The sequence below is a fragment of the Nyctereutes procyonoides genome, unplaced genomic scaffold (genome assembly GCF_905146905.1).
Source record: "Nyctereutes procyonoides isolate TBG_1078 unplaced genomic scaffold, NYPRO_anot_genome, whole genome shotgun sequence".
Taxonomy (NCBI): domain Eukaryota; kingdom Metazoa; phylum Chordata; class Mammalia; order Carnivora; family Canidae; genus Nyctereutes; species Nyctereutes procyonoides.
In genome coordinates this window covers 53,517,513-53,543,482 of record NW_026575140.1, presented here as the reverse complement: position 1 = coordinate 53,543,482, position 25,970 = coordinate 53,517,513, and the positions used below count along the sequence as shown (strand labels likewise).

The following is a 25,970-nucleotide window of genomic DNA, read 5'->3' as shown; positions in this document are numbered from 1 at the left end:
CCTACTTATTAATCTGTTTGCAGGGACACAGCTCTGCCCTCATGAGCCTCATCCTTCCTGGTCCTCAGAAGAGCAAAATAAGGGTGGGCAAGAAGGATGTCTGGGTGGCTCAGTCAGTCAAGCGTCTGCCTTGAGCTCCGGTCATGATTTCGGGTTCCTGGGATCGAGTCCCGCACTGGGCTCTGTGCTCAGTCTCCACCTTCTCCTGCTCATTCCCTCTCTCAAATAAATAAAATTAAAAAAAAAAAAAAGGCAGACAAGACAGAAGGAAGGTGGAAACCACTCTGAAAGCAGGACACTGTGGGGCATGTGATTTTCAAGAAAGGACAGGTGGGCAGGTTAGGTACACGTCACACCTGACACAACTGAAAGTAGGTCAATACTACTGACCGCTTCCTAATACCTACTGACAAAATGAGATAATGAAGATCATGTTAGGGACGCGTGGGTGGCTCAGTTGGTGAAGCGCCTGCCTTAGGCTCAGGTCCTATCCCGGGGGTCCTGGTCCCTCATCCGGTTCCTTGTTCAGGTGGGGAGGGAGCCTGCTTCTCCCTCTGCCCCTCCCCCCCTGCTCTCTCTCTCACACTCTCTTTCAAATAAATTAATCCCCTCACACACAAAAAAAGAAAGACACCAGGGATGACACACTTACCTGAAAGACTGCCCAGCACTAACCAAGCTCTCACACCTGGACACCAGGTTAGCAATTTCCTGACACGTGAGTACGTGATGATCAGGAAGGAGCTCAACCACCATTTAGAGTCTTCTATGGGAAAATGCACTTTGAGTTACAGTTAAAACACAGTGACGCTATAGACACAAATAAGACAGGGAGCAACTATAAGAAGTTTATTTATAAAACGAGGGACATTTGAAGTTAATTTTGCACCTGTCTGACAACACATGCAAGCTCTCTGGCCCTGTCTACTGCCCCTACTGTAACAGGAGACCTGCTCTAGGACCCCCACCCCCAAAGTGCTGACCTGAGGCCCCTCCCAAGAGCAGCAACTGTAGCTGATCCAGTTAAACACTCCCCAGACAGCACTTGTAAAACAGGAACTCCAAGTGATATGTTTTTCTCCCCAAGGGGTTCAAAACAAAAGATGAGCTGAAAGATGAAGATTGTTCTTTCTCCTGATGCAGAAGAAATTAAACCAACACAAAAGCCAACCCAGAGGCCAACATGTCCTTCCAGTTCAAAGCTGTGTTCAGGTAATTCTCTAATCCATGAAAGAGAGAGAGAGAGAGAGAGAGAGAGAGAGAGAGAGAGAGAGAGAGAGAGAGAGAGAGAGAGAGAGAGAGAGAGAGAACAGGGCTGGTCTTTAAGAGATGCAATTTCTCCAGATGGCGAAGTATTTTTAAACGGCCCAGGGCCAGAACTGGGCTATGGGAGCCTGCCTACGGAAAGGGCTTCTTTCCTAAATGGGATCTTTGATGTTTATCAAGGCTCGAGCTCCAGCTGAAACTCTTCCCGCAGCGGGAACACTTATACGGTTTCTCTCCTGTGTGAACTCTCTGATGCCGATTAAAGTTTGATCTCTGAATAAAACTCTTCTCACAGATGGGACATTTATAGGGTTTCTCCCCCGTGTGGATCTTCTCATGATGACGCAATCCTGAGAAGTCGCTAAAGCCTTTCCCACAGTAATCACATTTACAAGGCTTCTCTCCTGTGTGGATCCTCTGATGCTTCACAAAGTCTGAACTCCGCAGAAAGGCTTTTTTGCAGGTGGGGCACTGAAAGTACGTCTCTCCGGTGTGAGTTCTTTGGTGAAAAACAAGCTGAGAATTCCTGTAAAATGTTTTCCCACACTCCCTGCAGGTGGGGAGTTTCTGGGCCATGGGGGCCCTTGGCTGCCCTTTCGGAGAGGTCTCTCTCTTCTCCTCCAGCCACAACAGGGACAGTTCTGGATGGGGATTGGCCAAATGCTGTTTCCCAGAATTCCTTCCTTGAGGCGAGAGTTGGCCCACTGGCCCCTCACCTTGAAGATTTTCCAGAGCCTCGGGGAGACTGTCCCCTTCTCCAAAGCATCTTGGTTCATCCTCACTGAGGAGGCCACTCAAGGAAGCCTGCGAAGGTGCCTCTCCTGACACTTGGCAGGAGACGTCGGAAGTTTCCTGGCCCCTACAATTTTCCAAATTCAGGTTCTCTTTGTCATTCTCCTGCCTGTCTCCTGGAAGAAGAAAGAAGATTTGAAATTGTTCAATGTGCACACTCCACCAATTGAGCCAGCCAGGCGCCCCCAGCAGTGTGCATTTGAGGCCCAAGAAAAACAAGTGTATTATATAAGGGTGTTACTTTGAAAAATGATTCATTTTTTTTTCTGCTTATACATAAAACATTAAGTATGATCACTAAAAACAATTTGGAGAGAAAAACAGAAAGAAAACCAAATCAACCTCAATCAAACCACTCAGAGGTGGCAACCACGATTATACTTCTACGGTGTCTGTTCAACCTATACATATGTATGTATGTGAATGTTTTATTTTTTCTTTACATAATTGATACCATACTGTCTACACAGTTCCACACTTGGCTTTGTGGCATTTAAATTGTAAATGGCCAGATTTATGAATTCCACATGGATTCTCCCATTTACAGGTAACGTAAAACTTAGGAAATGCATTACAATGTCACTTTACTGTGGCTTTAATGCAGAGTGAGGCTGTTGCATTGAAGTGGACCCTTGGCCTGGGTCTGAATGCAGCATCCATCCACCTGTGCCTCACTAACTCGAGTTAACAGTTAAAATGTCATTCTTCTCATAACGTAAGTTTTTGGTTATTACCACTACATGATACAAATAGTAAAGGCTTTTATTTTGGTGGCTGAATTTGTTTCCAACTTTTATAAATTACTTTCTTCCCACAGATCTAAGGTCTTCAAATTATCTGCTAGAGACCCCAGGAATCTGCTAATGAGGGAGATCTTGACTTGTTAATTCAGAGTCTTACAACACATTCCTCTCAAATGACAAAGGCACTGTTGTCTTTGGAGAAGTCTTTATAAATATCATTTTAAAGCTGAATAATGGTCCATCATGGAGATGTCGCCATAAACATACAATACTAAGCATACGATTTACTGAAGGAATTCTCCTACTGTGGAAACTGAAGTTGTGTGTTGAGTTTTTGTTACTATAGATAATGCTGCGATTTTTCTTCGTACATGTCGGCCCACATTTCTGACCACTCCAGGTTCCTTGAAGTGTTGCTACCCTGTCACCTGGCCTGAATGCTGTTTCTGAGGCTGGTGATGCTGAATGGTGAATCCATCTCCAGAAGGACCATGCCATCCCCTGGAGTGAGCACCTGGGCTGAGCGAAGCAGACTGTTCCATACTTAAGTCCTGAATATTTCTAAAATATTGGCCATTGAGAGCAGTGAAAAGAAATAGTTTTTCACTGTTAGAAAGGGGTTAATTCCTTAGTTAATAAGGGATGCATTTTTTTTTCACATTTAGGAGCTATTTTTCCTAAGACTGCTGTCCATTTTTTTTATTTGGAAAGTCATTTTTTCTTATTAACCTGCACTAACTCTATATTAAGAAAAATAATCATTTACCCAACATGTTAATAAACAATGTTTTTCACCAATTTAGGTACCTTAATTTTGCTTGGGGTTATTTATCTATAAATGTAAGTCATGGGGGCAGGTATTTTTAAAAATACTCCAGTCTATTATGATCTTTTCCTTAACAGTTTTCTTCTGTGGCTTTTTTGTATATTTTTTTATTGGAGTTCGATTTGCTAACATATAACACCCAGTGCTCATCCTGTCAAGTGCCCCTCCTCAGTGCCTGTCACCCAGTCACCCCATCCCCCCCCCCGCCGCCCACCTTCCCTTCCACCACCCCTTGTTCCTTTCCCAGAGTTAGGAGTCTCTCATGTTTTATCTCCCTCTCTGATATTTCCCTCTCATTTTCTCTCCTTTCCCCTATAGTTCCTTTCATTATTTTTTATATTCCTCATATGAATGAGACCATATAATATTTGTCCTTCTCCAATTGACTTACTTCACTCAGCATAATACCCTCCAGTTCCATCCACATTGAAGCAAATGGTGGGTATTTGTCGTTTCCATATCTGTGGCTTTTAAACTGATAAAATCTTCCCCACCCCAGATGAGGGTCAAATATTCACTCCCTTCCTTATTACGATTTTCATATTTCATATCTTTTTCATCAAATTTAAACTGATTCCTTAAGAGCACTGCTCTGTGAAGAACCCTCCTCCCATGCATGGGCCTGCGCTGCCTCTTCCTCCATCACATGCTAAACCCTCATATAGACCAGCATCTCTTCTGAGACTCCCTTTTGTGTTCCATCCGTCTGTGGGCCTATTTTTATATCAGTATCCCATCATTTTAATGACTTTGACTTTCTTTTTTTTTTTTTTAAGATTTTATTTATTTATTCATGAGACACACAGAGAAAGGCAGAGACACAGGCAGAGGGAGAAGCAGGCTCCATGCAGGGAGCCTGATGTGAGACATGATCCCGGGACTCCAGGATCACGCCCTAGGCCAAAGGCAGGCACTAAACTGCTGAGCCACCCAGGGATCCCTGACTTTGACTTTCTAAAATGACAGATTCTTTTTTTTTTAACCCAGGCTCCACGCCCAACATGGGGCTCAAACTCAGGACCCAGAGATTGGGTGGCATGTTCCACTGACTGAACCAGCTAGACTCAAGTAAGACTCTCAACATTTACAGATCTAATGCTGATGAAACATTCTTCCAAGACTCTTGTATTCTTGCAGTATTCTTCCAGACAAGTAATAATGATTCATTTCCCCCAATTTATTTTTTTTATTAATCCCTTAGACTTTTGATCAGCAGTGAGTACGTGGCTTCTTGAGGTTTATTCCCCTGCTGACCTGCTTTAACTATGAGCTAGTCTTCCATATGGCCAAACAAACAGCATACATGTGCTCTCCTGATGCTTTTGCCCCCTTGATATGAGTCCAGGTCTGGCGGGCCGGCTAACTGTTGTGTCTTTTTTTTTTTTTTAAAGATTTTATTTATTTATTCATGAGAGACAGAGAGAGAAGCAGAGACAGAGAAGCAGGCTCCATGCAGGGAGCCTGATACGGGACTCCATCCCGGGACTCGATCCCAGGACTCCAGGACCACGCTCTGGGCAGAAGGCAGGCGCCAAATGGCCAAGCCACCCAGGCATCACTAACTTGTTGTGTCTTTAAGACAGGACCAGTCCTTTCTGGTCCTGTTACTTGTTCCCCCAGGAGTCTAGGGCGCATCCCTGTACCCCTGGCTCTGGCATCAACTTTCCACAGGGTTCCTCACATACTCCCTTCCAGTCCAGCCTGGACATGCCTACTTCCCTGGCCTCTCTTCCCATATATCCTCTCTTTCAAGAACCAAGAGTAGCATTTCTTTGCTCTATGAAAGCAGGCTAGCTTTATAGACTCTCTGCAGTCTCTTTCAGGGTAAGATCTAATGGGACCATGCTGGCAGGTGGATTGAAGGAGGAGGAGGAAAAAAAAAGAATGAGTAGGGATATGTGAATTATATATCACAAATAAAATCCCACTGCAGAGGAGCATATGGGAAATCTCTGTACCTTCCACTTAATTTTCCTATGAACCTGTAACTGCTCTGGAAAAGAAAATCTAGTAAAACAAAAATCCTACTGCAACAACCACTAAAGCAGTGTTTTCAAACTTTTTTTGTCTGCCACCCACTGTAAGAAATATGTTTATACTGAAATACAGAACATACACACATATTTGGAACAAAAATTTCCTGAAATGCTACCTATCCTGACATCTGATAGTGTCTATCTGCATTCTGGCATCTTCTATTCAGTCTTATCATTGCAATTTTTTAAATGCTGGTTGCAACCTAGAAGAGGATTTCACAATACACTGGTCATGAAACACAGTTTGAAAAATATTGCTCCAAAGGAATCCTTGTGAAATAGTACAATAAACACATCAGTTAGAATTAAAAATCGTCTGTTTCATTTGATGCTTGCTGTCTCTGTAGCATATCAGCAAAGGAACATAATTAATTTGATCCCACTGGAGAGAAAGAATGACTGTCATAAAATTGTCATCCCTGGTCCTTTTCTTCTTCTAATTCTAGGATCTTTTGTCTATGGAGAAAGGTGTGTTGTGGGATGGAGTGTGCAGGTATGCATGACAGGTAGGTGTTACGTAACTGCAATGTTTTAAACAGAGTGCCGCGAACAAAGGGTGATTGCTATGTTACAACAGAACAAAGTCACACATTTCTTCCTCTAGGATCTTAAAATACAGGGTTTATAGGAAGTGTTTGTCACCGCTGCTGTCTAGTGCATGTTAGGTGCTTAGAGATTAATTAAACATGTTTTTCTTTTTTAAACAAGTTTGTTTTGTCTTAATTAATCTTCATTTCACTCCTACCAGAATAAAGAAAGAAGAAAAACACAAGAGTCAGGAAGGGCAGTAACTGCTGCCTTTTTCACATCACCTTTTTTTTGTTCAACTCATACCTGGATTGGTATCAATCTATCCTACTAACCTTAACTCGCTCTGAGAAAGCAAGCTGTCATGGCACACAAGACTGCAGGCAGCAGGTCCAAAGTGTGGTCTGTGTTCCACGATGACTTAGTACGAATCAATGGCCCCACACCAGACGTGAGGAGACTCAACCTCAGCATTCTCACTGGACCAACCAGATCATGGCCAATCACAGACAAGGGCACAGACCTCAGTTCCTAGTACATCCCCTGCCACCTCCAATTCAATGACAGGAGGTCAGAAACGGCTCAGGCCCAATGAAAGATCGCTCACCTATGAGGGTGGGTCTTGGGATCTTCTCGCTGACATGAAGGTGCAATCCTGCCAGTTCTTCCCCATACTCTGCGGAATTAGTCAGATCAGACTTGGAACTGGAAATGCCTAGCACAGAGAGAGAATAGGAAGATGAATGGGGAGAACTGGGGACCAAGCTGTGTCTTTCAAAGGTGCAACTGGACTGTGATGGGGAAATATGAAGGATCTGGAGATCCCTCAAAACACTTATGTTAAGAGGTGTCTGCCTTCCACACCACCTGGCAGGCTGGTGCAAGGCTCTTGAATGAGTCCCCCCAAAGGTTGGCTGAGACAGCGCAGGTTAGCGGCCCAGAGCATGGACTCAGTCGGCCACACTGAGTTGTCATAACTCAGCACTTACAAGCTACGTAACAGTGAGCACATGGTTTGACCTGACACTCACTTTGATCATCTCCAACACGGGAAAACCATCATATATCTTGTAGATTTAGGGAGTTACCACATGGAATGCACCCATAACAGTTCGAGGCACACGGAATCCTTCCAATACAAGGAAGCTCTCACTAAACATGCCCAATGCCCTCCCCTTCATCCAGGGAACTTCAAGTGGAGCAGCTACCTCTAGAGGGACACAGGAAGTGTTTAATGTAAATTAAACAGACAGACATCGGACAAATGCACGCCCTCACCTCCTGAGACCATTTTCCCATAGGTCTCCAGCATGAGATCCCAGTACTGCTCCTTCTGAGTGGAATCCAGGTGCCTCCACTGCTCCTAGAAAGCACACAATACCATCACTCCACTGCACGTTTGTGAGCCAGCCTTCCCCACCTAGAGGGAAGTGGAGCAAAACAGTAATGTGCCCTAGAGCCTGGTCATCAGAAGATCTAAGGAAGGGTGCCTGGGTGGCTCAGCCAGTTAAGCATCTGCATTCGGCTCGGATCATGATCTCGGGGTCCTGGGATTGAGTCCACATGGGCTCCCTGCTCAGCAGGTCATCTGCTTCTTCCTCTGTCCCTCCCTACTGGTTGTGCTCTCGCTTGCTCTCAAATAAATAAAAATCTTAAAAAAAAGACAACAATCTAAGGAATCTTGGGAGGTGGCTCACCAGAAGAGGCAAGGGGAAAGCTACAGCCTCCTCGTCACTATTTCTTGCCCTCATTAGAAAACATTTAGGTTTAAGCTCTGGATTATTTTCATTTGCGCATATTTAAGAGTGAAGGACACAGAGGCCTTTTCTACACTTTTTTTTTTTTAACTCAGTGCTTATAATAGTCCCAATATCTCATTAAAATCTGGAAATTCAAGAGAGGAAAAAAAAATTAAAAGGGAATTTGTTGGAAATGCAAATGCAAATCAGCAAAAAGGTGGGAAGAACCCACAGGGAAGCTAGCTGCATTGTCTGACACAGATCAGTGGGCTCAGAGCAGATGCTGCCCCCATACACATTTGGAAATCCCCCAACAGTTCTGAGTTTAAGGTCTAACATTAGCCCACTTTTCCTCCCACTGAATAGAAAATCAATGGGTTCTCTGGAGCAAGGGATGCCTCAATTATCCCCAAAACATGCCCTTCTTTTCCTAGGAAACTAGGAACACTGCCTAACTGGAGTCTCCTCCAGTGAATTCAAATCCCGATCTTCCTACTGAGGGGCTGACTAGACTCAGTCTGTGCAGCAGTGTAATTAATAAATAGCCCAGCCCTTGGAGTCAGACACACAGGGTTTCAGGTCCCAGCCCTGCCACTGCTACCTGTGTGATCTTAAGCAAGTTATGTAACCTTTTTGAGTCTCCATCCTCACCTGATCATAGTACAAAATTCAAAACCGAACACATAATGCAAGCGTCACTTATTTTCATAGCACGCACACATGCACAAGTATCTAAGAGCTGCCTCTACTAGCATGTGAGCTACATGAGAAAAGGACTCTCCACTGTACTTTCTCAGTCCCCAGGGCAATGCTCAAGACAGAGTAAGCACCAGATATGTTGTTTGGGGGAAATAAAGCCCTTAGCAAATAACTCCTCAGAAAGTGATATTTATTACTATTATTATCTTACAAGTGGTCTACAGGTCTCCTAGACTCCCCACCAAGGGGTTTGCAGAGGGAATTAAGTGGTTCTGTGCACTTTTAGGAACCTCAAAGTCAATAGCCATCCATTATTATTATGAATAGACAGCTATGAGGAGCAAAACTAAGAAGAGAATAAGATCCTCTTCTGACACATGGTACAATCAGGGAAACCATTCTCCATCCTAAATCAAGCCTGCCCCACTGCACATCAAAGGGAAGCAGAAAGACCTGAGAAAGAATAAAGATACCAAAAAGTCTGCAATGAGCAAATACTAAGCAAAAATTTTTAAAAGCTAGATGGCTTGGATTTTTTTTTTTTTTTTTTTTTTTTTTAGGATAAAAATGTGAAAAGCAGGGATGCCTGGGTGTCTCAATCAGTTAAGCATCCAACTGTTGATTTCAGCTCAGGCCATGATCTCAAGGTGTGAGATCAGGTCCCACATAGGGTTCTGTGCTCTGCAGGAAGTCTGGTTGAGATTCTTTGTCCCTCTTCTCCCCACCCCGCTCATGCTCTAGCTCTTTCTCTCTCGCTGTAAAGTAAGTAAAATCTTTAAAAAAAAAAAAATGTGAAAAGTGACTTAAATAGATTTCACCATATACTTAAGTATTAACTATAGCTACACTTTTAATTTGAATTTTAATTTAGAACTTTTGACTGTTAAAGAAATTCCTTGAGTTGTGAGCTTATTTTGTTAATCTATGAGTGAAGTGATTTTAACAACCTTCTGAAAATAACCAGTTTGAGCAAACACTGCTGAATACAGGATCCCTCAGTCTTTTTGATCAGACAACATGGACCGCACCGCAGAGAGTAACAGGCATGCCCAGCACAGTGACTGCTCGGCTGCCTGGCCTGCTGGACACACGGCCAGTTCTGTAGGCACCAGAATAGGAGCTCCCAAGGACGGTACAAGTCAACCAAGAGTGCAGCTACCAAAATCCCCAAGGGCCACTATCAGCTCATTCAAAACTCTGAAAAGATGCTTCTGGGGGGCTCTAAACAGCATACCTCCACATGAAGCCACCTCACTCAAGGAACTGCCTGCCAAGAAGCTAGGGATTCATGAATAAACATCTACACAAGACACAACTGCATCCATCTTGCCTTTTTCTCATTTTTATATTAAGAAAGGGGGAAAAAAATCTCAGTTCCTATTCTGGAAGGACAGAAGTATAGAATTTAATGAAAAAGCAATCCGGATTTTGTGTGAAGACAGCACCACCTTGTGGGTCTGTGAAACACTGCACAACTGACTTGCCCAAGTTTGCACTGTTCCTCTCCAGGTTGAAAACACAGGAATGTGAGTAAATATGTCCCCCAATCTTGGTGAGGCTCTAACTCAGTCATGGGTTCTAACAATGAAGAAGCACTGTGTAGGGATGCTACTTCATTATTCTGGCATTATTCACGAGGCTCCTAACCTATAAAAGAGATCAGAGGACATGATTACATCTATTTCAATATCACCTTCAATTAACAAAGCATCCATTAAATATCATGGTCCTTCTGATGCAAACTGCTTTTGTTACAGTTCAGAGCAGGGATACTGGGATCAGATAGGAATGACCTTTGTTTGGATTGAGTGGCTATTAATCAGTTGTCTGTGCAATATAGGGAAACACACGCACAGTACCCAGAGCAAGTCATAGTAAATGCTATGTATAGTCAATGCTTAATTCTCCTAATTAAAACACAGTTCATAAATTGTATATGCCTTTCATATGGATACTCTGTACTTTCTACAGAAGCAACAATAAGCCTCCATGTCTGCTTGAAATATTTCACAGAATACCCAAATCCTTTGACTACAAAACTCCCTACCTAACAGTTTGGTTTCCAGGTATCTGGAAAGTAGGAAGACAGGTACCTTTGAGTCATTAAAAAGATCTGTGCCTCTCCTGGACACGCCTGTCCCTCTCCTCAGGGCAAACTGTAAAGTCGGTATCCTGGTTCCTACCCTTCTCTGCCTGGGAAGCTGAGGCTCAGACCTGGCTTGAGCATCACATCAAACACCACCTACTTACTGGCTTCCCTCCCTTTACCTTCACTCTAAAGTACCTCAGGAGGCAAGTCCCAAGAAGGCTTCCCCAAAGGTTTGAAACATGCTGTGCTCAAGGTATACAGGTTCATTCCAGAAAAACTTTATTTTTAATCAAACGCAACTTTTCAGAATTGTTAACTACATGTTCAAAATAAACCTGTTCCAAACTTGTTTACAGCAAAGATGGGAGTAACAGAGACCAGATTTACCTTCTCGCCTCAAGCAACTGAAAAATAGGACAAAATACATGACACAATGGTTTGCAGTCATCACCTGAGAGGCAGAACAGAACAGAGATCCCTCAAAGTGAGGAAACAAATGAGGTGAGCCCTGCCACTGCCCACAAACCTGCTGCCTGGAGAGAGCACCCCAAGAAGCACAAGCAGGGGAGCCAGGTGGAGTCAGGCAGCCCCTTCCCCCTTAAGCTGGCAGAAGGAGCTCAGAGTTTGGGGAGGTGAAGGCAGTTATAGTTAACAGGGCAGAAGACCAGAGTCTTCTGAACAGAGAGAGAGCTCCGGAGATCTGCAGAGGGTCCCCCACAAGTCTGAGAAAGATCCCACAAAAGAAGCAGAGGAAACAGAGCTTGCATAGTGCTAAAAACAGTTATTTTCCACCAGTCAGAGTAGAAACCCTTATACATCAAGCAGCAACAGGTAGAAGACACAAAAGGGTATTGCCTCAGTAGTGGGAGAAATTCACCCAGACTAAAGGCTTCTCTGGTGCCATAACACAAACTATGTCCAAGTAACTCAACCATATGCCAGAGCGAAGCTCAACAATATTTATAGGAATGTCAAAATACCCAGCACCCAATGAGGTAAAATTCACAAAGTCCAAGATCCAATCAAAGGCTGCTGGGCATACATAAAAAGTAGCAGGAAATCATCTCAAAATGAGATCAGTCAAACCATCAAAACTGATTCAGAAATGATACAGGTGATAGATGAGTAGACAAGGACATTAATACAGATGGTACAGCCATACCCTACATGTTCAAGAAAGTGTAGGAAAGACTGAGACAACCTCAAGAGAGCTAACATATATCTGCACGTTATCATTATATACAGCCTGTGGAGATGTTATCCTCAAAGTCCACAAAGAAGAGGAGAAGGAAGGGAGACAGAAAACTGTCGGGAGAAATACTGGCCAAAATTTCCCATATCTGTTGGAAACCATATACCCACAGATCCAAGAATCCCAAAGAATCCCAAGCAAGAAACATGAAGAAAATGACTCCAAGGTCCATCATAGTCCAACAGTTAAAAACCACTGAAAAAATGTGAAAAGCAAGAAAAATACAATACATGCAGAAGAACAAAGGTAAGAGCAGAGATGGCATGATTCTGTGTTACGTAAGATTCTGGAAAATGCAAACTAACAAATGTAAAAGAAAGCAATTTGTGGTGGCCTCAGGATCTCAAGATCGGGGAAGGAGTGAGGGACCACAAAAGGGCAAAAGGAAACCATTGGGCATAACAAGTATCTTTATCATCCTGACTGTGGCTGTGGTTTCACACGTGTGTGTCTGTGTCAGAGAGTTACCAAATTGTACACTCAAAATACGTGTAGTTTACTGTTTGTCTACTAGGCTTCCATAATGGTGGAATTAGGTGGCTGGGGGAGGCCACCTGCCCCACATTAGACAGAACCATTCAAAAGCTCAGATGGACTTCTATGGGCGAGGCCTAGACCAGGAAATGAAACAGAGCCTTTTCTCAGCATAACCCGAAGAACAGGAAAAGGAGAAACAAGAGGGCACTTCTTCCAGGACCCAGATCCATCATCTAGATGATTACTCAACATTCTGCCCCAGGGGAAATTGCGAGACTCAGGGTTCATTCTGTGGGTACTGTTCTTATCCCTGCAAGGCTGTCCTCTCTACTCTGCTTTTCTTTCTTTCTTTTTTTTTTTTTTTTTAAATTTTTTATTTATTTATGATAGTCAGAGAGAGAGAGAGAGAGAGAGACGCGCAGAGACACAGGCAGAGGGAGAAGCAGGCTCCATGCACCGGGAGCCCGACGTGGGATTCGATCCCGGGTCTCCAGGATCGCGCCCTGGGCCAAAGGCAGGCGCCAAACCGCTGCGCCACCCAGGGATCCCTCTTTTTTTTTTTTTAAAGATTTTATTTATTTATTCATGAGAGACATACAGAGAGAGAGGCAGAGACACAGGCAGAGGGAGAAGCAGGCTCCCCACAGGGAGCCTGACATGGGACTCGATCCCCAGTCTCCAGGATCAGGCCCTAGGCTGAAGGCAGCTCTAAACCGCTGAGCCACCTGGGCTGCCCTCTACTCTGCTTCTAAGGACGCACCCCTTCCACCCTCCCAACTACCAACACCCTCCAGCCCAGGTCTGGGGTGAGAGAGGCAGGGTGGGAAGTCAGCTCACCGGAGATGCTGCTTGCAGAAAGGAGGCTCCGAAGTCCTGGTCTCTGATAAGCCTTTCCTCAGGTGGGGCAGGAGGTGGGGCAGCAGCCATCGCTGAAGTGAGGAACAGAGTTTGAAGACTCTAGAAGTCATTGTAAACCATCCCCAGAGGGTACAGATGAAAATCATCACAAATGAGAACTGACCTGATGCCTGTCCCACCATCCATGATGTCAAGACTCGTATTTACCTACCTCTCTAACAAATTCCAACTCCCCCCCCAACCTTCCAAATAGTCTTGTCCGTATTTTCCTCCTCCCTTCTTTCCCCTGCCTCAGAACCAAAATTCAATTGGTCTGGCCCAGTCATAAAGGAGATTCACAGACTGAATCTCCACATCAGAGGGATTCAGTAGGCCCACCCTGTTCCCAAACTTTCCAGAGATACTGTCATTTGAGCAGTGTGTCATTTTCAACTCACTCTTAGGCCTACAAACCACAGTCCCCAAAATTCCCCGAGAGAGTACGGCACATGACAAGTAACTGGCCCTCACCTAATTCTTGTTCCACGTCACACTCCTCTTTCACAGTATGGCCTGGTGGCTCCAGAGGCCTGCAGGTTGAGTCATGAAGTCCCAGCTCTGGAGGCATCACTTCAAGATGGCGCTCCATTCCCCCCACATGGCAGCTTGCAGATTCCATCGTCTCTGATAAGATTTCCTGTCCTAGAACCTGGATGCTGATCTAGAGACCACATATGACGAATTACAGAAAGATTCAGACTGAGGAGCTCTAAAAGAAACAAAGCTAATGCTCCATAACATATAAGAAGGCAGTCCTTAGGGATATGGAGCAGGGAAATAGAAAACCAGCAGGAACCTGTGAGGAAAACATCCTAAGAGATGTAGAACGGCTGAGGCCTGAATCAGGCCTGGGAGGCCCCGAACATGCCATTAATCATGTGTTTCTACAGGATAATCTCTGTCAATTAAAATTCAAACTTCTTAAACGTGTTAGTATAAAGATGGAATGGATAAGAGACTTTATCTTCTATCTGCAATGATGAGAAAGCATTAAGTCAGAGAGTCTTAGAACTCAGTGAGCTATGTGGATATACAGATGTGGTATAATAAGAAATAGGTATTTGGTCTTTGTCCCAGGTTCCTGGAATTGCCTCAGGGACAGGAGTGACAGGACAACTTCCATTATTCATAGTGAGCCCCCTTCAACTACACCTGAGTTTAGGCTAGGAGGGGGACACTCAGTGGGCCCCAGACAGTTCAGGAGGGAGGCTGGTCATCAGAGGAACCATTCAGGTCATCAGAGGACTGAACATGCAGCCCCAACCCTCAACCTCTGAGGAAGAGAGAAGAGCTGGAGATTTTCAATCACCGATGGCCAATGGTTGATCTAGCATGCCTAAGTAATGAAACCTCCATAAAATCCCTTCAAGTATGGAGTTCGGAGAGCTTCTGAGTAGGTGACCACACAGAAGTGCTGGGAGGATGGTGTGCCCCGACATGCCATGAAAGTCCTATGCCATCCCTATGTCCTCCTTTTGACTGTTCCTAAAACATGCCCTTCATCATAAACCAGTAAGTATAAGTGGTTTTTGCTTCAAGTTCTATGAGCCATTCTAGTAAATTAACAAACCTGAGGAGGGGGTGGTGGGAACCTTCAAATGTACAGCCAGTCAGTTTTAAGCACATCTGGCCTGTGTGACTGAAATGGGAGCAGTCTTGTGTGGCTGACCCTTATCCTACTGGGTCTGCCGACCCCAGAATATCAGTGTCAGATTTGAAATGAACTTTAAGACACCTAACTGGTATTGGTAAATTGGAGAATCGACTGTTAGTGTGGAAAATCACACACACTGAGAAGTCAGAAAAAAGACAGCCCACCTGGTAAGACCCCAGAGGAGCCCTGCGCACCACTGGCAGTTATACCCTCCACTTACCCATTGCCACAGTCTCCGGGGGTCTCCCCTCAAGCTCTCCACAAGGGTCACCGCCTCCTCTCCACTGCCTGGACACTGTTTCCGCACCCACATCTGGATCTCCCCGGGCAAGATGGTCAGGAACTGCTCCAACATGAGGATCTCTAGGATCTGCTCCTTTGTGTGAACCTCTGGCTGCAGCCACTGAAAACAGAGTTTCCGAAGTTGTCGCAGGGTCTCGTGGGGCCCAGACATCACCTGGTAACGAAACTGCCTGAAGAGCTGGCGTGCAGTCTCGGGGTTAGAGAGCTCCCCTCGAGGAGTGGCATCTGGTCCAGAGAATGGGGAGTCCTCGGCCTTTGCCAGTGGCGGCAGCAGGAGCAAGGCCTGCCCCAGCTCGACAGGCATCATCCGGCTTGGCAAGTCCTTCTTGGTGAAGTGTTTCCGGGATGGAGTTGTCTCTGGGGAGGACCAAGTCTTCACTGAGGTTCTCACAGGTACATTAGAGAGGGAATGAAAGTCAGTGCTGGAGAGAGGAGAGGGACACGTTATCAGTAAGAATAAATGCACATGACCCACCTGAGAAAGATCATAAACTTGAAGCCACCATGCAAATAGCTCATACTGTATCTAAACCGGCATCCTCACGCTAATCGCTTTACAACTCTCTCTCTCTCTCTCTCTCTCTCGTTCTTCAAACACGCAACCAAGTAGAAAAATAAAATGCATCAGTGGAAGCATTTTCACTAACTGGCTTACAAGCAAATGGCTCTTCTGCACAACACTTCCTTACCTGCATATGGAAGTCTATAGACTAGAAAGTAAAGCTGAATAAAGATATCATAGCCTAGAAATAAAAGCTAACGTTGAAATAATCTGATGCTTCCATAATAAATAGGAGGTTAAAGAGAATAAATTAATTTTTCCCCAAAAGGTGCAATGAAATTTCTAGGTAACCTCTTTTGAGTGCCACATGGAAAACTGGACTATTTGGAGAGCACCTGGGTGGCTCAGTTGGTTAAGCGTCTGCCTTCAGCTCAGGTCATGATCTCAGGGTCCTGGGATTGAGTCCCGTATCTGGCTCCCTGCTCAGTGGCGAGCCTGCTTCTCCCTTTCTCTCTGTTGCTCACCCTGCTTGTGCACTCTCCCTGTTTCAAATAAATAAAATCTTTTTTAAAAAATTATACATAAAAAAAAGAAAACTGGACTATTTGGGAATTCAGGAAAAACTTGTCACAACTGAAAGTTTCAACCCTCAGTTTGAAGAAGACTTAGAACAAAGAGTGACTACCTCAGAAACATTCCTATGGCCTTGAACTAAGTGAGCACTATTTTATGGTGACTGGTATAAAAATTTAGAAGACAGTAACTAAGTGAAAAGAAATATTAAATGACAAAGTTAGTATTTAGAAATGTTTATTGTACTATCATACATGTACTATTTCTAATTAACTTTTTTTTAAAGATTTTATTTATTCATGAGAGACACAGAGAGAGAGAGAGAAGCAAAGACACAGGCAGAGGGAGAAGCAGGCTCCATGCAGGGAACCTGATGTGGGACTCCATCCCAGGACTCCAGGATCACGGCCTGAGCCGAAGGCAGGCGCTAAACCTCTGAGCCACCCAGGGATCCCCTAATTAACTTTCTTGAATATGATCCTAATAGTGGATCACTGGGTCCATCCTTGAATGTTATTAAAGAGCTACAAACAGATCATCATTTCTCCAGAACACTAACTGTAACAATAAAAACAAAATGAGGAAGCAAACACACCCGATCACTTAATCTGTCTGGCTTAATCAGAGATGGTATAACACTCCAGCTTTTAAAAGTTGCTTTTCTGAGGGCAGGGGGGAATGGGGTCACTGGGTGACAGGCATTAAGGAGGGCATGTGACATAATGAGCACTGAGTGTTATATGCAACTGATGGATCACTGACCTCTATCTCTGAAACTAGTAATATAGTATATGTTAATTAATTGAATTTAAATTTAAAAAATGAAAAAGAAAAAGAAAAGTTACTTTTTCCGGGGCACCTAGGTGGCTCAGTAGTTAAGCATCCAACTCTTGGTTTTGGCTCAGGTCACGATCTCAGGGTCATAAGATGGAGCTCTGCATCGGCCTCTGTGCTCAGTATGGAGTCAACCTGGGATTCTCTCTCCTTCTTCCTCTGCCCCTCCCCCCACTTGCTCACACATGCTCCCTCTCTCTAATAAATACATGATTAATAAACAAAAGCTGATTTTTCCTCAAGGTATAATAAGGAATGTCTTCATCCTTAGCACTTCAAACAATTTATCCTGTATCAGAAAATCATTTAAAAATTTAAAAAGGGCACCTGGATGACTCACTTGGTTAAGCATCTGCCTTCAGCTCAGGTCATGACCCTAGGGTTCTGGGATTGAGTCCCTCTTCAGGCTCCCTACTCAGCCTACTCCTCCCTGTGCCCTTCCCCCCTGCTTGTGCTCTGTCTATATATATATATAATAAATAAATAAACAAAATATTTTTTTAAAAAAAGAAGAAAACATGGGATGCCTGGGTAGCTCCGTGGTTGAGCATCTGCCTTTGGCTCAGGGTGTGACCTTGGGGTCCTGGGATCAAGTCCCATATCAGGCTCTCCACAGGGAGCCTGCTTCTCCCTCTGCCTGTGTCTCTGCCTCTCTCTCTCTCTCATTAAAAAAAAAAAAAAAAATCTTAAAAAAAAAATGTTTCAAGCAAAATGGAAAGTCTGTGTGGGGTTTCCCTGTAAGCCCAGGGCTGGACTGCACATGGGCAGGGTGAAACTATGCAAAAGCACACTTGCTACAGGGTTAAGAGCAAAAGAAATACAAAATGCTAATCAGTGATGAGAAATATTGGACTTTTTGACCATTGAGAAAGGAGACCTCACTAATACACAAAGCATCCTGAGATACCAGAAAGGCCACATGTCAGGAGTAAAGACCACACCCTAGAGTAAGACCTACTCTAAACCTGCCCTAAGAGAGCCTAAAGCCAAGCCTCAACAAGATCGACAGAGGAAACCCAGCCTATTGGTCTAGTGTGATCAAGTTAGAAGGCCTCAGGGATACACTTCGGGCTTTCTAGAGATCTGTCCTAACAAGGTATAAAACCAAGCTAATTCCAGTCAAAGATGATGTGTCAGTAACTCAATTACCTGCTAGAACAAAACTCAATACTCTTCAGAGAGGGATAACAGAATCCTTAGCATCTATGATGTGCCATCCACAATGTCCTATTGGACATTGAAAGATGTTTTTACTGGATGTGGAAATCTGGATTAATGATCCCACAACATGATATTAAACAACGAATAAGTCAATCAAGAAATCAAAGAGGAGGGACGCTTGGGTGGCTCAGCGGTTGAGCATCTGCCTTCAGCTCAGGGCATGATCCCCGTCCCAGGATCGAGTCCCACATCAGGCTCCCTGCATATGAAACCTGCTTCTCCCTCTGCCTGTGTCTCTGCCTCTCTCTGTGTGTCTCAAATAAATAAATAAATAAATAAATAAATAAATATCTTAAAAAAAATAGAAATCAGAGAGGAAATAAATACATGGAGACAAATGAAAATAATACAATGGATCCAAAACTTTGGTATGTAGAAAAGCAGTTCTTAAGAAGGAAGTTAGGGCAATACAGTCCTACTTAAAAAACAAAAATCTCAACTAAACAACCTAACCTTACCTAAAGGAGCTAGAAAAAGAACAAAACCCAAAACCAGTAGAAGAAAGGAAATAGTAAAGATTAGAGCAGAAATAAATGAAATGGAGAGACACCTGGGTGGCTCAGCAGTTGAGCATCTGCCTTCTGCTCAGGGCATGACCCAGGGGTCCTGGAATCAAGTCCCACATCAGGCTCTCTGCAGGGAGCCTGCTTCTCCCTCTGCCTGTGTCTCTGCCTCTCTGTCTGTCTCATGAATAAATAAATAAATAAATAAACGAAATCTTAAAAAAAAAACAGGAAAGAAATGAAATGGAAACTAAAAAAAACCGATAGTACAGATCAATGAAACCAGGAGTTGGTCTTTTGAAAAAAAATCAACAAAATTGATAAACCTTAGGGTGCCTGGGTGGCTCAATCAGCTACACGCCCAACTCTTGGTTTCAACTCAGGTCAAGGTCTAAAGGGCCCTGAGCTCCAGCCCTGCATTGGGCTCCATACTCCGGGGGAGTCTGCTGGAGATTCTCTCCCTCTGTCCTTCCCCAACTTGTACCCATGTGCTTTCTAAAATAAATAAATCTTTTTTAAAAAATGATAAACCTTTAACCAGATTCATTAAAAAGAGACAGAGAGGCAACTCAAACAAACAAAATCAGAAATGAAAGAAGAAAAGTAACAACTCAAATCACAGAAACACAAAAGATTACAAAAGAATATTATGAACAATAATATACCAACAAACTAGACAACCTAGGGGGAAAAAATGGATAAATTCCTAGAAACATACAACCTTTCAAAGCTGATTCAAAAATAGAAAATTTGAATGAACCAATTACTAGTAATGAAATTAGTAATCAAAACACTCCCAACAAACAAAAGTCCAGTATCAAATGGCTTCACAGGCAAATTTTAGCAAACATTTAAAAAAGAGTTGATAACTATTCTTTTCAAACTATTCCAAAACATGGAAGAGGGAGGAAAACTTTCAAGATTCTACAATATCAGCACTATCCTAATACTAAAATCACAGAGACACAAAAAAAGAAAACTATAGGCCATTATCTCTGATAAACATTGATGCAAAAATCCTCAAGATATTCGCAAACCAAATTCAACAATATATTAAAAAAATCATTCACCTCAATTCATAAAACAATGTAACACATCACATTTAACAAGGAAAAAACCCCATATGATCATCTCAATAGATGCAGAAAAAGCATCCAACAGAATGCATCCATTCATGATAAAAATTCTCAACAAAGCAGACTTAGAGGGAACACGCATTTTTTTTTTAAAGGCCATATATGAAAACCCTGAATCTAACATACTCAGTGGAGAAAAACTAAAAGCTTTTCCTTTAAGATCAGGAATAAGACAAGGATGTCCATTCACCACTTTTATTCAACATAGTACTAGAAGTCTTAGCTGTACTCACCAGACAAGAAAAAGAAATAAACAGCATTCAGACTGGTAAGGAAGAAGTAAAACTGTCACTATTCACAGATGACATAACAGTATACACAGAAAACCCTAAAGTCTCCATCAAAATAATGATTAGGACTGTTAAATGAGTTCAATAAGATTGCAGGATAAAAAATTAACATATAGAAAGCTGTTGCGTTTCTATACACTAATAATGAAATAGCAGAAAGAGAAATTAAGAAAATAATCCCATTTACAATTGCGTGTAAAAGAATAAAATACCTAGGAATAAATTTAACCAAGGGGGTGGTTAAAACTCTGAAAACTAGAAGACATTTTTGAAAGAAACTGAAGACAACACAAATGGAAAGCCATATCATGCTCATGGACTGAAAGAATATGTTTGAAAAGCCCATACTACCCAAAGCAAACTGCAGATTCAACATAATCCCTATGGAAATAATAACAGTAACTTCCACCCAACTAAAATAATTATTTTTTTATTTTTTTAAATTTTTTTTCAACTAAAATAATTCTAAAATGTGCATGGACCCACAAAAGACAACAAATGACCAAAGCCAATCTTTGAGAAAGAACACAACTAGAGGTATCTCTGTCCCAGGATTTTAAGATCTACTACAAGGTTATAGCAATTAAAACAGTATGGTACTAGGATGCCTGGTGGTTCAGCGATTTAGCATCTGCCTTCAGCTCAGGGTGTGATCTCAGGACCCAGGATCAAGTCCCACATCTAGCTCCTTGCAGGGAGCCTGCTTCTCTCTCTGCCTGTGTCTCTGCCTCTTTCTCTGTGTCTCTCATGAATGAATAAATAAAATCTTAAAAAAAAAAAAACACCTGTATGGTACTGACATGAAAACAGACATATGGATCAATGGAACACAACAGAGAGCCTAAAAATAAACCCACATCTATGTGGTTAATTCATCTACAACAAAAGAGGCAAGAATATACCATGGGGAAAAGACGGTCTTTTCAGTAAATGGTGCTAAGAAAACTGGACAGCTACATACAAAAGAATGAAACTGGACCACTTTCTCATACCATGCTCAACATTTAGCTGAAAATAGATTAAAGACCTAAATGTGAGACCCAAAACCATAAAACTCCTAAAGGAAAACACAGACAGCAATCTCTTGGACACCCTTAGCAACATATTTATAGATATATCTTCTCAGGCAAAGGAAATAAAAGCAAAAATAAGCCACTGGGACTACACCAAAAAAGACAATGTGATAGACTAATAATCATATCAGTAATCACATTAAATGTAAATGGATTAAACACTGAATTATAAAATAAAGATTGCCAGATTTAGAAATGGCCCAACCATATGGTGCTACAAGAGATATTTAATACATAAAGATGCAGATAGTTTAGAAACAAAACAATGGGGAAAAGACATCCTATGCAAACAGCAAGCATACAAAACCTGGTATGGTTTTATTAGTATCTAGGCAAGAGACTTCAAGAAAAAAAGAAAAAGGAACATTTCATTATGATAAATGGGTCCAATCATTTAGAACACAAAACCCTAAAAGTATATACACCTAGTATCAGGTCTAAAGGGACAAATCCTCATAGTTGATACAATGAGAAGACCAAAACAAACAAACAAACAAACAAAATCAGTAAGGCTACAGAAAATCTGAACACTATAAACCAACTCAATCTAACAGACATTCAGACAACAACCACAGAATACACATTCATTTCAAGGTCATATGAAACATTCACCAGAGCAGATCATATGCATAAATAAATTTCAAAAGACCAGAATCCCAAAGAATGTATGCTCTGACCACAGTGCAATGAAATTAGAAACCAGTAAGACATCTAGATGCCAATATATGTATTAAATAACTAATACAACCTATGGCCAAAGAAAAAATCATAGTGGACATTAAAATGTTTTATTTGCCTTTTTTAAAAAGATTTTATTTATTTATTTGACAGAGAGAGCACAAGCAAAGAGAGTGGCAGGGGGAGACGGAGGAGTAGAGGGAGAAGCAGACTCCCCACTGAGCAGGGAGCCAGATGTGGGGCTAGATCCCAGAATCCCGGGATCCCGACCTGAGCAGAAGGCCGACACTTAACCAACTGAGCCACCCAGGCACCACAAAATTAAAATGTTTTCATATTAATGGTAAAAACACATTATCAAAATTTGTAGGTGATCAATCTCTAGGTAAAGCTCTAGAGAAAAAAATGTAGTTTTGAATAAATATGTTAAAAAATTGAACAAGGGGTACCTGGGGGACTCAGTCAAGTGTCCTACTCTTTTAAGATTTTTATTTATTAAAAAAAAGATTTTTATGTATTTATTTGAGAGAGAGGGAGAGAAAATGGACGGGAGGAGGGATAGAGGAAGAGGGAGAAGCAGACTCCCCACTAGCAAGTAGCCCCACGTGGGGCTCAATCCCAGGACCCTCAAATCATGACCTGAGCCCAAGGTACACATTTAACTGGCTGAACCACTGGGTGCCCCAAGTGTCCTACTCTTGATCTCAGGATTGTGAGTTCAAACCCCGAGTTGCTGGGCACAGAGTCTACTTTAAAAACATTTTAAAATAAGGTGCCTGGGTGGTGAAGTCGGATAGGCAGCCAACTCTTGGTTTCAGCTTAGGTGGTGATTTCGGAGTCCTAGGACCAGGTCCTGCTTTTGGCTTTATGCGCTTATTAGCACAAGGTCTGCTTGGGGTTCTCTCCCCCTCTCCCTCTCCCTCTCTCCCTCATGCTCTAAGATAAATAAATAAAAATTTAATAAATTTAAAATAAATAAAAATATTTCATTATCTAAATCAATTTTCCTGAGTTTCGAATAACAAGTAGAAAGATTTCAGATAGCAGGAGACAGATGGGTAGACTTACTCAAATGTTTTTGCTTCCTGAACTAAGAGAGCAGTTCAGGTAACATTTAGGGAAAATTAAAAATCACATAAAATACTTAAATCTGCTTTCAATAATTCCACCCAAACAAAATGCTAAGAAAAACGTCTAGGGAATCCCTGGGTGGCGCAGCGGTTTGGCGCCTGCCTTTGGCCCAGGGCGAGATCCTGGAGACCCGGGATCAAATCCCACATCGGGCTCCCGGTGCATGGAGCCTGCTTCTCCCTCTGCCTGGGTCTCTGCCTCCCTCTCTCTCTCTCTGTGACTATCATAAATAAATAAAAAATTAAAAAAAAATCTTAAAAAAAAAAAAAGAAAGAAAAACGTCCCAAGGGGATCCCTGGGTGGCTCAGCAGTTTGGCGCCTGCCTTTGGCCCAGGGCATGATCCTGGAGTCCCAGGATCGAGTCCCATGTTGGGCTCTTTGCATGGAGCCTGCTTCTATCCCTGCCTATGTCTCTGCCTCTCTCTCTCTCTCTGTGTGCCTCTCATGAATAAATAAAATCTTTTGAAAATAATAAATAAATAAATAAATAAATAAATCAATCAATCAAGACCCAATGTATTAACCAGAGTTCTTCAGAAAAACAGAACAAAATATATGAATATTCTGAATATTCTCATGAATTAATGAATAAAATCTTCAAAATAAAATGTCTCAGTTATTCCCAAATTACTTTACAGAGGGTATAGTTTAGAGTCCATGATTTCATGAGTATCTGCTCCTACTATGAAAAAAACATTTCAAGTGATCCCCAACGTGTAGTTGTGATTAAAACTGTGATAGGGACACCCGGGTGGCTCAGTGCTCAATGGTTGAGCATCTGACTTTGGCTCAGGGTGTGAACGGATATCAGGATGGAGTCCCTTATCAGGTTCCCCGCAGGGAGCCTGCTTCTCCCTCTGCCTGTGTCTCTGCCTCTCTCTCTGTGTCTCTCATGGATAAATAAAATCTTAAAAAAAAAAAAACTTAAAAAATAAAACTATAACAAATAGGGGCACCTGGGTGACTTAGTCGGTGAGGCATCCGCCTTTGGCCCACGTTGTGATCCCAGGGTCGTGGGATGGAGCCCTGAGTTGGGCTCCCTAGGCAGGATCCCTGCTCAGCGGGGAGCCTGCTTCTCCCTCTTCCCCCTGCTCATGCTTTCTCCATCTCGCTATCTTTCTCTCTCTCAAATAAATAAATAAAATCTTTAATTAAAGATCTTAAAAAAATAAAACTATAACAAACGAGAGGGAACTTAACATGCACCCTTAGGTAAGCATCCTTACTATACATATGCATACGAGTAGCTCTTTGTTGTGTACATACTACTGACAAACACTCTTTCCTTAAGCAAACTTTAGCCAGGCTCCCACAGAGGCCTGGCCTTTTGGCCCTTCTAGTCCCGTTTTAGCAAGAATCTTGGCTGACTGAGTCCAGTTTAGGGAAAGTCCGTCACCTCTGATTAGCTGGCCAAATGCTACAGCAACCATGGTATCTGACCAGCCCGGATATCTGATCAAATGCTTTCTCACCCAGGCCTGCCTTTAGAGGTAAAAAAAAAAAAAAAAAAAAAAAAAAAAAAAAAAAAAAAAGCCCAGTCCAGTGGGTTCAGGGTTCTTCCTTCTACCCGTGATGTCAATTTCCATCCACTGCCCCCTCCCGCCCCGCCCGGCCCGGCCCGGCCCCCGGGCTCCCCCGCTAGAATTCTCCACTCCTTGCTGCAGACCGCAGCCCGCAAATCGCTCCCTGCTCCTGCAAAACCGCGTCGCAGCAGCCCCGCCCCCGAAGACACTCCTGCCTTACCGTCTCCGAGGAGCGTCTGAGTAGTTATTTCTCCAGCACTACGTATCAGCTCCATATTAGGCCCTGCTCATGCCATTTCTAGTCCTCACGATGCCCCTGCAAGGCAAGCATCATCGTGGACCCATTAGGAGGCTCCCTGGCTCACTGGGGGCGGCCGCGCCAGAACCCAGGTTGCTCCAAGCGAGGCCTGCGCTCCGGGAAGGCGAGCTGCCAACTTTGGGGGGCTTGGGGGGGCTTGGGGGGGCGGGCCCGTGGGGCTGTCGCACACGCCGAGGCGGGGCGCTCCCGGCACTGTGCGCCCCGGAGGCCGGGGCAGCGCTCCCCACCCGGGCATCCTCCACCCGCGCACCCCGGGGAGAGACGCTCCGCGCATCGGCCCACGGAGGGCCTCCTCCGTCCCAGCGTTTCGCGGAAGGCGGAGGACGCGGCCGGCTTCGGGGCGGGTCCAGGGGCGTGCGTGCCCGGGGAGTCCGGCGGGGTCCACAGGCTCCGGGCCGCGGAGCCGGGTCGAGGGGCTGGAGGGGCCCCGCTGCCCCTCCTCCGCACCCGCCGCGTCCCCGCGTCCCCGGAGACCGCGGGTGGCGCGTCCTCCAGCCCCGCCGCCGCTCCCCGGGGGCCCGGCCGAGCCCCGAGCAAACGCGGGCCCCGCCAAGCTCGACCCCGGGCGGCCGCAGCCAGACCCGCCCAGCCCGGGCGCGCTCACCTCGGCCCGCGGCGCCGGCTCCGGAGGCACTTCCGGGAGGGAGCGAGCTGCGCGCGCCGGCGGCGTCGGCGTCGGGCGGCGGGGCGGGGCCGGCGCTGAGGCGCGGGCTCCGATTGGCCGCCCGCGTCGCCCCGCCCCTCTCGCGTCGCCCCGCCCCCTCGCGTCGCCCCGCCCCTCTCGCGGGCTCCTGGTCTCCGCAGCCGGCCCGCCCTCGGGTCGTTGGTTCCGGCCTGGTGCGCTGGCTCCTCCGCCTGCCCCCGAGCGGTGGGCTAGCGAGGCCCT

The 25,970-nt window shown here is 44.1% G+C and overlaps 1 protein-coding gene across 3 annotated transcripts; it reads right to left on the bottom strand.

The window, feature by feature from the left end:
* Positions 1-834: 834 nt before the first annotated feature.
* On the bottom strand, positions 835-25,759 carry ZNF18 (zinc finger protein 18). 3 transcript variants are annotated; one of them, XM_055307004.1, is made up of 8 exons: positions 25,689-25,759; positions 24,986-25,081; positions 15,219-15,723; positions 13,816-14,005; positions 13,285-13,376; positions 7,470-7,554; positions 6,799-6,906; positions 835-2,174 (listed from the first exon to the last, which is right to left on the bottom strand). In XM_055307004.1, exons 3-8 carry the CDS (start codon positions 15,606-15,608, stop codon positions 1,399-1,401), a joined length of 1,641 nt encoding a protein of 546 aa, XP_055162979.1. In that variant the 5' UTR covers positions 15,609-15,723; positions 24,986-25,081; positions 25,689-25,759; the 3' UTR covers positions 835-1,398. The 3 variants fall into 3 exon arrangements, with proteins under 3 accessions (XP_055162979.1, XP_055162980.1, XP_055162981.1); XM_055307005.1 differs by lacking the exon at positions 25,689-25,759 and adding an exon at positions 25,335-25,664; XM_055307006.1 differs by lacking the exon at positions 25,689-25,759 and having other exon boundaries at positions 24,986-25,228.
* Between the last annotated feature and the right edge of the window lie 211 nt (positions 25,760-25,970).